Consider the following 12013-nt stretch of genomic DNA (forward strand, 5'->3'; position numbering starts at 1 on the left):
AAAAGTGAGATGAAAATAAAGAGGGGAAAGGTATGGGCTCCGATTGGTGCAGTGGTTTAAGCGCTGCCACTATGATTGGGAGATCGCTGGTGCAAGTAGCTTGCCATCAGCTGAGAGAGCACAATTGGCCTGGATCTCTCTGGGTGGGTAGATTGCGCTCTCTCCCCTCATCACTCAAAAGGGTGATGTCAGTAAGCACAAGGCACCTGGTGTGCTTTCCTCCGAGCGTGCTGTGATGTATCAATGAGGCATGTGCTGGTCTTCACCCTCCTGGTGTTGGGGCATTACTAGTAATAGGGGGAATTACTAGTAATAGGGGGAGTGCTAATAAGTGGGTTGGTTATTTGGCCTTGTAAATCAGGGAGTAAATGTATAAATGTATACAAAAAGAGGGAGAGACATAAAGAAAGATAAAAAAAAATAGAATACCATATAATTACTGTAGCTACACTCCTAAATCCACTATAATTACATACCATGCAAATCCAAACTGTAATTGCTATGGACTTTGTGCAAATGGAGTTTTCTGCAATTCATTTTATTTTCCTTGTTTTTTATCCCATCACCACCCGTTAGAGGACTATTTAAGACTTTATTTTAATTAGTTATTCACTGAAATAAAAAAAGATAAAGGAGAAAGAAACGAAGAAGAAAGAAACAAAAGAGAAAACAAAAAAGAAAACAAACATAACATAACATAGGGAAAGAAAAGGGACAAAATGATGGTAGACATAATGTAGTAATTAATGGGAGAGGACAAATAAATAAATAAATAATAAATAAGCAAATGGTAGAGAATAAAGAAATAAACGAACTAATACATACATTATACCAAATGTTGCTTTGATGTGTTACTTTTTTTTGTAGGTGTTGGTGAGTTTCAGTGGATGTCGTTTGTTCTATGCACATCACACATCAGAACATGTTACATCCATCACATCCTGAAACAGCACAAGCCTGAAGTCTCACCTCAATCAGTCTGATTATGTCCCTTGGGCCGGTCACCTCTGGGTCATATTTAACGTGGGCTTTATTTGTTGCCAGGGCAACCGAGGCATATACGATTCCCTTCTGTTTCATCAGGCTAGACTCGATTTTGTGGACGCAGGAGGCACACGTCATACCTCTGATCTGTTGGGTAAATACACAGAGCTGTCACAGAGCCCAAACACGCCTCCTTCCACCATACAATCAAACAATCCAGCAGAGATACCAACCACAAGCTCCAGAGCGCCATCGGAGCCATCGTAGTTCTCCATGACGGAGGCGGTGAAGCCCAGCTCTCTGATGCACTCTGCAATCTTGAGAGGGTCCATGACTGCAGGGTTGTAACGCACCTCTGCTTTACTGGCCATTAGTGCCACCAGCACTGAGTGTATTCCTGCAGAGGAAATAAAACTATTTAAATAATCATAAACTGCGAAATTTCCCAAGTTAACTGAGCTAAATAACCATACACCAATTATTTCTTAAAATAAAAACTAAAATGTAAACAGGAGGTAACCGCATGCTCTCCATCCACATGGTTGGGCACGTGCTTGTAAACGCATGTGTCAAAAGCTGTGCACCTCAGTCCAGCACAGTTTTGTGCAGATATTTCCAGTTACAGCTGAATTCAAGCTTTTAATCCAAGAAAAACGCTCTTATTTATCTTTTAAAAAGCCATTTAAATGCCTGATTAAATGGTTGATTACTGTTGTTTTGCTGTTTTTCACTATAGCACACAGCTCTGACTGCAGAAAACACCACTGCTCTATCGTTATATGGTACAAATAGTCAGGACTATTTCTGAGCACTGAGTTTTAGAGATCACATTAACTTGATTGAGCTAGTATATATATTTTTTGTTATCATTGCATATCATTTATTACAAAAAATCCTGGAACAATACAGTACCTGTCAAAAGTTTGGACACGCATCTCTTTCTTTTTATGTTTTTTTTACATGAAAATTTAATATTGAAGGCTATATTAAAGCTATACAGGAACATATGCAGTATTAAAGTAGCACATTTATCTTTGAGGACAGATCTGCACACTCTTGGTATTTTAATCTCAGTGTCTTCATGAGGTAGAATCACCTGGAATTGTTTTCTCAGCATCTTGAAGGAGTTCCTGGAGGTGCTGAACAATAGTTGTTGCTTTTCCTTCACACTGTAAAGTTGCAGCTCATCCCAATTAAATCACTATCTCAGTTCATCAGGTTTAGATCAGGGTATTAATGTGGAGGACAAAATACTAGGTAATTTTGTGTCTACTTCAACTGTTTTTATGTCTTGAATATTAATCTACAATGTTTAAAATAAACTATTTGTGAAATTAAGAAAAACACTGAATGTGAAGCTGTATCCAAACTTTTGCCTGGTACTGTATAACATCAATTAAAAAGAAAAAAAAAACAGTTATTGTGAAAAGACTTACTGTAGCATTTCTATAAGTATATTAATGGTATTTTATACAATATTAAAAGTACTACAGATTCACATTTTGTCAAACAAGGGGATTGAATGTTGGTCACAAGATTGTAATCATACATTTTATTTGAAAACCCAAAAGGTTTAGAGATTGTTCCGAAAAGCTATGTCAGTGCTGCCAACAATGAATGAAAAGAGGTGGAGCCAGATTACCCTGGTCTCATTTGTCTAATGCTGCTAACAGGTTCTGTATAGTTTAGATTTTTCTTTATGCAGAGACAGATTCCTCCAGCATGCTGTAGTAAAGTATCTGAGCATCTTAGAAAGCTTCAGTGTCTGATCCCACAGAGCTCATTGTGCAACAGTTCAGCTTACCGTGCTCGTTTTTCAGATTCCTCTCGATGTTGGCCACACAGGAGGCGCAGGTCATGCCCCCGATCTGGATAAAACATTTGGAATGTGTGTTCAACCCTGCCTCTGTGTCACTCTCCAGCTCCTTCTCCTTCTCCTTTATGGTGGACAGCGCAGGGGAGGAGGGTGAGCTCCTTATAGACGGAGGGCTTTTCACTGGAATTAGTGAATTAGTCTCTGTGGAACACATATGAGAGAAATTAAAAACATGCTGTGTTCAGGTGCAATAGAAGGTCTCCATCCATCTATCTATACATCCATCAACATACTTACCTGTATTAGAGATATGCTGAAAGTTTATAATTACATTTTCTTTTTCATTTTTGCCCACCCACCTTTTATGTAAAGCTTTCCCATGTTTGTGAACAGTGAGATATTAATTTAACTAATTAATTTACCAAAATTATCATTATTAACAGTGTTACTGTTTTTAATCACAGTTTTCATGCATCTTGGCATGTTCTCCTCAACCAGTCTTACACACTGCTTTTGGGTAACTTTATGCCATGCCTGATGCAAAAATTAAGCAGTTCAGTTTGGTTGGATGGCTTGTGATCATCTTCCTCTTGATTATATTCCAAAGGTTTTCAATTGGGTAAAATCAAAGAAACTCTTTTTTTAAGTGGTCTCTTATAAATAACCAGCTCTAATAAAGAACCATGTTTCTAATATAACTGTGCATGTGAGAACAGTATTAACCTTCACTTGTTATATAATTTTTTTACTCATTTACAGGTACACTAATTAACTCTACAAATCAATGTTCTTTACAGAACCAAAAGTGGTTCTATTATAGCCTAGCTTGAAGATCCTTTAAAAGAAATTATCTCTAAGAGTGTGGAGGACCAGAAATTTCACTGCACCTGTTTTACACAACTAAACTGCAGTGCAGAGCCAGAAGGTCTTAGCAGGCCTTTATCCGAAATTAATGAATTCAAGTCAATAAAAGCTTTTTTGGCACATATTTTAGTCAGCCTTCCAAGAACAAGATGAACCTAAACCCTAACCTCAGGCAACATGTTAATTAATTTAAGATCATAAAATATGCTTTACAATACGAATTGGAATCCCAGGGCATGTCACGATTCTATATCATTACAATACATTGCCCATGATATCGATTAAATTACGATACTGTGATTCTGATCAAGATCAAAATCACAATTATTTATGGTACTTCATGGCATCTGTGTTACTAATGAGGATAAAAAAAATCTCCTTAATAAGCAAATACCAGAAATTAAGGATTTATTGGCGTCAGTTTCATAGAATTTGCTTTTTAATATATTTTAATAACAATACTGATATCTGACACCACAAATTCCAAAAAAACATAATGTATTGCAAACACAAAAATCATCAATATTAATATGTGCTACAATAGTTGAAGGTACAAAAAAAAATTAAAAATAAAAAGAGAGCAGCTCACCGGGCAGAAAAGCATCAAACCCCATTTCCTCAATGGCGGCGCGCAGTTCTTCCGGTGCGGTCAGAAGTGGGTCAAACTCAAACGTACCCTGATGGTTGGCCAGGGACACCTGTGCAGATCTCACACCTTTCCTTTGAGAAATGGTTCCTTCAATAGACTGAACACAGGAGTTACAGGTCATGCCCTCTATGTGGATCTGCACCGTGGAGGCCAGCGGCTGTTCAGAAAGCTGGAGCAAGGACGGTTCTGAGAGAGACGAGGGCAAGGTGGCGTCTTGGCCGTCTAACTGGGTCTTAAATTTCCCAGGAGGAAGAGCCTCAATAGCCCTCTGCAGTGCAGCTACAGTCACAATACTTGGGTTGTGCTGGATTACAGCCTGTCGTTTTTCCAGAGAGACCTGCACTGAGCTGACCCCCCGCACTTTGCCTATATTGTCCTGGATGTTCACCACACAGGAGTTGCAGTGCATTCCTGACACATTAATCAGAGTAGTGATAGTGGTGGTGGTAGTGGTGGTGGTGGACTCGAGGGCCTGTGTGGAGGTCTTCTCCTCTGGTGAGGTGGGACTACTCAGTTGTGAGGCATTCAGCAACCGCTCCACTGAGGAGAGCTGCAGCTGGCGGGGTTTGGATTTCACAGAGGCCTTGAATCCTGCCACCCCAATCTGGTTCACTATGTCCTCCACTGTGATGAGGTAAGGTAAGTAGAGCACCGTGGCTTCCTGAGACTCGAGACCAACTGAAAATAAAACACATAAAATACACATTAGAGCAGCAGTTCCAAAGATTTTTTTGTTAGAAATAAAGGCTACGTTCACGTTACAAGCCATGTTGTTCAAATCAAATTTTTTTTTTTCAAGTTCACATTCACAAATGTAAGTGACCTACATCCTCATGTAGTGTGAACGAATCTGTCCCTGAAACGCCTCACGTGCACATTGATACCTGTATAAATGTCGCCTTCTTTACCAACAGCAAAAAAACATTTTATTTGAGAGATGACTCGTGACTTTATAAAAGGAAATGGATGCGTTAGCAGCTCATATGTGGAGCATCTTTTGCTGGAGTGGAGAGTAAACAGCTGGTCTGAAGTACATGCTCAGGTCGAGGAGGTGAAAAAAGGCCAGACAGTTTGATTTTGCAGTTATAGCTGTGTGGGTTAGAGAGAGAAGCACGTAGCACATGCGTAACAGCATTTAGGACCACATGTGAAAGTGACTCAAATATGATTTGGCATGTTCACACAGCCGTGAAAAAAAAATCAGATCTGAGCCACATTGAGTAAAAAATCAGATTTAAGTCACTTCAGCCTGGTAATGTGAACGTAGCCAAAGACAGCAGCATTACTGAGATGGGAGGAGACAAAATATTCTAATTAAAGGTTATCAGTTTCTTGGCACGACCATTCCTGCAATGTCCTACTAACTTTTTCTAAATACAGAGCTTTTAGGTTGGTTTGTCGGACGTAACTGTTCTTTATTTTGACTGTATTTTTAAAGGAACAAAATAAACATAATATGCAGAGAGGTCTAAGTTCAAAGACATGCGCCATTCTAGCCAGCTCATATACTGGTTTCAAATCCTGGTTCTGGAGTACCCCTACTTACCAAACTTGCCCAGTCAACAAGATAATGTGGGGATCACATGGGTGGAATGTGGGCTTGATGGGTTTCAGGTGAGCATGGGCTTTGAGTGGGTATGTACATGGACCTAGCTGGGATTCCAAAATGGGCTCCATTGTTACATTGCGGTCACAGTCTGAATTACTCCTACGTTGGGCCAATATGAAATTTGTGGACAAAACATACTGGGTCCCATTGGACAAACTATATACAGACCACAAGCAGGCATGGTATCTGGGGGGCTGTGTGACTGGTAGAGTGTATAGTGTCGGGAATTTACTGTTTATACATTTAAAAAGAGGAAAAAAGAAAAAAGAAAATCGGCCATCCTTGAATGTCAAACTTGAACTAAGGTTAATTTCACATCTACATTGTTTAGTCCTGACCTTTTTTTTAGTGTGGTCTGAACGAAAATAGAAGGTGCAATACATGCCACAACCCATCAGCTAAACCGTGGTCCTATATGGTTGCAGTGTGAAAACACTTTTTAGGTGCCTCACACTTTTAAACCAATAAGAGAACGTGTTGGCAGACTATCGTCACTTATTAAACAACAGAAGAAGAAAAATAACCAGTGTTGCGCCAAAATCTAACAGATTACACTGGTAATTCATGCATTTACAGTAACTGCTGATTAACCCTTACTTAAAAACTACAAAAATAAACTGTGTGTACTTAAAGGAAGTTGGATTTTGGCATGAAGGCAACTTTCAGCATAACACATGGAAAGAAAACTCATGCCAATCTTAAGAATAGAGAGACACAGCCCATGTAGGTGATGTGGGTGGAAGAATGTAGCAAAGTTATTTAGTGTGCTCGCTAATCTACACTATAAAACCAAAACTACTCAAAACAAATGCACACAATGTAATAAAACACACAAACCTTGGTTCAGGCTTTGGTCTGGACTTCCAGATGTGCAAACAACCTAAGAGTTGTATTGTTAGCATGCTAAAATGGGCTTGTTTGAGCTACGCAAACACTAAAATGTGCGTATTCTCAGGACTGGAGTTGGGAGCCACTGAGCTAAATAGCAAAATGAATACTAATAGTAATCAAGCCACACAAAGAAAGAATTTAAATCACCTTTAATCTTCTCCACCCCTTTTAACTTCCCAATCTTGCCCTCAATGGTTGTGGTGCAGGACAGGCAGACCATTCCATCAATCCGCATCTTCACTACCTCCACATTGCCGGAGCCACGGCCTGTCGACCGCTCTGAGGTACTCGCAGGCTGCGGAACGAGGCAACTCACCGCCTCACGGACCCGCTCTGGACTCACCACTGTCGGAATAAAGGTGACTGCCAGGCCCTTGCCCTCAATACTTTCTTGGGTTTCCACCACACCCTTCAGCTGGGCCAGCTGGGCGTGAGCTTGCCGCTGAGCCTCTGCGCTACAGCCAGTCGTGGGGTACACCCGGGTTTCTGTCTGTACAGGGGTGGTCGGGGAAGCGTTGGTCACGTCTGACTCAAAACCCATGTCCTCAATGGCATCTGCTAGAGACTCTGGGCTGTGGCTGGCTAGGTCAAATATCACAGTGGCGTTCTTCTGTTCCAAGGAAACCTGCAGAACAAGACAAAAGAGCGGCACGTACAGTGAGCACCACTTTAATTGGGTCCATTTTCAATAGCAAACTCTCCAGCCAGTTTAACTGCCCAATGAAAGCAGATAAAAGCTGTAAAACATGAGCAGTGATGACCCTGTAACCAGTAATGAAACGTGAATAACTGTGTTCTTTCACACACATCAATTCAGCATGTGTACTGAACTCTACGACCCTCAAACACACTCAGAGCTTGTGATTCACTGACAGTCACCTGACCCTCAAGCACAGGACTGCATGTGAGGCACATAGCAAATCGTCAGCATGTTTAAGGGGGGAAAAGGAGAAGTTGAATGGAATCTAGGCCTCCATACAAGTCTACAACCACAGCTAAGAAAGCTTTTCTTGGTTTATATACTGAGATAAATGAATCTGATCCAATGAGCAATGTTTAATCTGTATTGTAATTAATTAATTGAGTTTCTATTGCTTTAAAAAGGCCCAGCATCAGACATACGTTAAGATTTGTACAACACTTGATAACATAGAACAGCAGAATCTTTAGAAAGAGCTTAACTGTTGTACTATATTCATTTTACTGCATTTGTATCCATAGACAAACACATCTACAAGCATCACAAATATCACAGCATCAAACATAATCATGATATGTGCCAATCAGTATTAACATTAAAACTAAGCACTATAATATGTGAAGTGACGTTCTCAAATATCACTCCAAACTATACTGTGCAGAACAGAAGCCTCATGTTAACTATACAGCTCTGGAAAAAATAAGACACCCAAATTCTCCCAAACTCCAAATAAAACGTTTGTCATTTAGAGCATTTATTTGCAAAAAAATGATGCAGAACTTTCAGATCTCAAATAATGCAAAGAAAACAAATAAGTTCATATTCTTGAGTAGATATTCATTGGGTGGAATAACCCTGGTTTTTAAAAACAGTTTTCATGCATCTTGGCATGTTCTCCTCCACCAGTCTTACACACTGCTTGATGACTTTATGTCACTCCTGGTGCAAAAATTCAAGCAGTTCAGCTTGTTTTGATGACTTGTGATCATCCATCTTCCTCTTGAATATATTCCAGAGGTTCTCAATTTGGTAAAATCAAGGATAAACATCATTAAGTGGTCTCTTATCTTTTTCCCAGAGCTGTATGTTAACCAGAAGTGGCGTTGACATCTCTGGGCTTGGAAGAATCTTAGACCTACATAACTTAGTGCTCTAAGTAAAGACAAAAGTGAACCTGTGACAGGGTCAAATGTTGTCCAAGGCCCCACCTTATAACTTGCAGGACTTACAGGACACTCTCAGATGTCTTGTGAAGTCCATGCCTCGATTGGTCTGAAAAGCTTTGCTCACATGAATATTGGGCAGATGGTTTTAATGTTATGGATAATTGCTGTACTTCTGTACATTCTGTAAATGACTGACTTCTTTGTTCCTCTTACTTTTTAATCAAAAATAAGGCCTGTAAGACAACACCACAAACAACAAGTAGCTTACATTTAAACACAAGCACTAACATAATTCCCAAGCTTAAAAGACTAATAGTATCAGACATGTGACGATATTGACCAGCCCTGACACAACCAGTTGCTGCCTGGCAAAGGGCAAATCTTTCTTACACACGCTCTTAAGAGCAAAGCCCCGTCTCCAACACTCACATAATTACATTATCTGCTGGTCTGACCTGTGCCTGCAGGGGAACAGAACAATAAAGGAAAAGGGCAGAACAAATTAACAACAATTTGCTGGTATCTCTGGGCCATACAGATGAATGGCTTTCCTCAATTACACGACAGCCCCCTGAGGGGTAAGACACTATTAAATCCTATCACTACTCTATACTGCTCTTGAGCTGCTCATGCAGAACCCTTAATACCAAGTACCACTATCATGACCTGATTCCTGGAAACTCACTCCGGGGCCTGATTGAGTTTACAACATCTACGCAACATTGATAAGAAGTTTTATGGCGGAGAAAAGCACAGAACATTACCCACAGACGCTCACAGCTTACTCCACTTTTTACTCTGGCTGTGGAACACAATGTTTAGTGCTCTGGTGCAATTCTCTTAAACATCTGTAATCTATAAACAATACAGATTTACAAAAATTATTTCATTTGCCCAAACCAATTAAAATCAAACACATGGCCACAAAGTCCAAATACAGGTTTTCTTTCTTTTATTTTTTTCTTGCTTAAAAGACAATTACAAATCACTTAACGTTTTTAATATCCAAGCAGAAATACCAACAAAACCCAATACATTTCAGCAGCGCTACTGCATTACAATCATAAATTTACCTCAGCAGTGCTCCTCAACACAGAGAAAGAAAGTCAGACTTTTGGTAAAAAAAAATGCTTTAGGTTAAGTTAGTTCAGCTAACATTTCTGCCATGGTTCTGAACAATTCGTAAATACGTATTAAACTGACACAGAGTGCGATAAGTGATGCTAGACGATAGGGATGTGCCATATCATATCGTACGCAATAATATCGCCAAACTTTTTTAAATATTGTGAATATTATACCCTGAAATATGGTGCCATATCACCCACCCCTAATTATAACATCATGGTACTACTTTTTTGCGTTTTTTTTTTAGCAAACAAAAAAAACAAAAAATTCATACTGTTCTTATTTCCTATTATATATCTACCAAAGACAGATTAGATCTATCCAGTACAATTTATTTTACTTTAATCATGGATATATGGATATATTTGGACTGCATTTTTAGCATCATAGCATTTGGGATCATTGACTTCTGTCAAAATTTGGATAAAATTCTTGTATTATTTTAATATCTCAGTTAGGGGTGTGCCATACCATATCGAATGCAATAATAAACTTTTAATTTTTATTTTGTTGCATTAGTGTATTCTTATCTTTTTTTTATTTAATGTTTTTTTGTCTTATCAGTGTAAAAATGAACCTAATCCAGACATTTGTCAGTTCTTCCTTACTCCTGCAGCATCGCCTAGAACGGATGAAGGGCAGAGTGTGCGCCTGCAACCGCAGCTGAAAAATCCTAATGTTAGAGGAAACACTGCAATGTGTCTTACTGCAAACTGATAAATTAGTCACTGTTTTGTATAAATTATTCAGTCTATTCAGTTATTTTTAGGCCAATAAATCTGTTTGTCAAAATGTGTGGCACATTACAAAAAAAATAATCTTAAGAACATGTGCCTTATTCACAAAATAGGGTAAAAACAACACTAGGATATTTGTCATTTACTACACATTTCACACACAGAGATCAAGACACTCCCACCCCCCTCTCCCCATGCTTAATTCTACCAAAGCATTTAGGATCATTAAGCATGCTTCCACTGATTTAAACTGCTTTGAGAGCATTAAGGATGGGGGCTTGTTTTTCTTGGACACCTAAAGATCCTGAACAGCAATACTTCACTAGTTTGTACTCGACCATAAATGGTTTCACACAGTGTAAACTAAGGAGATCACCCACACAAAATACCTATATTTAAGGGTTAATTTCAATGTTTTTTTCACATTCAACAGGCTGAACATGATTTAGCACTGAATTAATAAATATGCGTTAACAGGGCAGTTAAATCATAAACATTACACAGGGCTTATTCAGTTTAATTGCTTTGCAGAACCACAGCTATCAAATCACATGCAAATAAAAAAATCCAACCAACACAGCCATCTATTACACGGCGAACTAGCAGCTCTCCCAGACATCAGGTTTTAAATTACTGAAAACAAATCGTTCAACATGGATATAAAAACATACTGACCACACTAAACATGTTTAATAAACATGTGTCTTAATGTATAGTGACAGCTGAGTAAAGTGTGATAATCTGTGGTTATTTAAAAGAGAACTGTAAAAATGGACTTTTGGTGTAGTAAAACGTATTAAAAAGTACTTACCTTTTTTGAGTAGCCCACCTCCACTCTCCTACAGCTTCCTGAGATACAGTCATTTTGTGCTTTTTGCCCAGCACTTTGTATAACAGCTGCATCGCGGCATATTTTGCCGCCAACACTGTACTGATAATAACATAGATATGTATAAATAGACTCTGCATTATCAGTACAGTGATGGCGGCACCCAGAGCTGAAGATAGCGTTACAGCATGTAAACATTGGTTTTTATGAAGGTTCTAGAGCACTTCTTAAAGTTATTAATGTCTTGTTTTAAATGTCAGGGCTCTCCGGATTCTACCAAGGACGTGTGGAGCTACTTGGGAGCCTGGATAACAATGTAAAAAACGATTTATCCGGGCAAATTATGCCCCGATACGGCCGTTGTGAAGAGTGCTCGTTATAAAGAGAGAAGCTGTAGGACAGCAGAGGTGTGCTATTCAACAAAAGTAAGTACTTTTTTATCATGTTTTACTACACCCAAAGTCAATTTTACACCGGAGTTTTCCTTTAAAGGTTTACATATTGACCACCTACACAGTTAGTCAACTGCATCATTGTATAGTGATTTATGCCTGAAAATCATACAGACAGAAAGTCATAAAAAAAACAGAGATCTTCACACTATGATGTCAGCAGAAGAGTTCATGAGATTTCAGAGGAA

At 39.0% G+C, this 12013-nt stretch overlaps 1 protein-coding gene across 1 annotated transcript in view; it reads right to left on the minus strand.

Annotated features, from left to right (window-relative positions):
- The window catches only part of atp7a (ATPase copper transporting alpha), a 47024-nt gene that overhangs the window by 26583 nt on the left and 8428 nt on the right, over window positions 1-12013 (minus strand). The window contains exons 3-7 of the mRNA XM_022671999.2: window positions 6961-7438; window positions 4254-4991; window positions 2789-3001; window positions 1218-1381; window positions 970-1131 (exon numbers count right to left, since the gene is read on the minus strand). Coding sequence (XP_022527720.2) covers window positions 970-1131; window positions 1218-1381; window positions 2789-3001; window positions 4254-4991; window positions 6961-7438 — 1755 coding nt within the window. The remainder of the gene's footprint in view (window positions 1-969; window positions 1132-1217; window positions 1382-2788; window positions 3002-4253; window positions 4992-6960; window positions 7439-12013) is intronic.

This window comes from Astyanax mexicanus, chromosome 2, assembly GCF_023375975.1.
Source record: "Astyanax mexicanus isolate ESR-SI-001 chromosome 2, AstMex3_surface, whole genome shotgun sequence".
NCBI lineage: Eukaryota > Metazoa > Chordata > Actinopteri > Characiformes > Acestrorhamphidae > Astyanax > Astyanax mexicanus.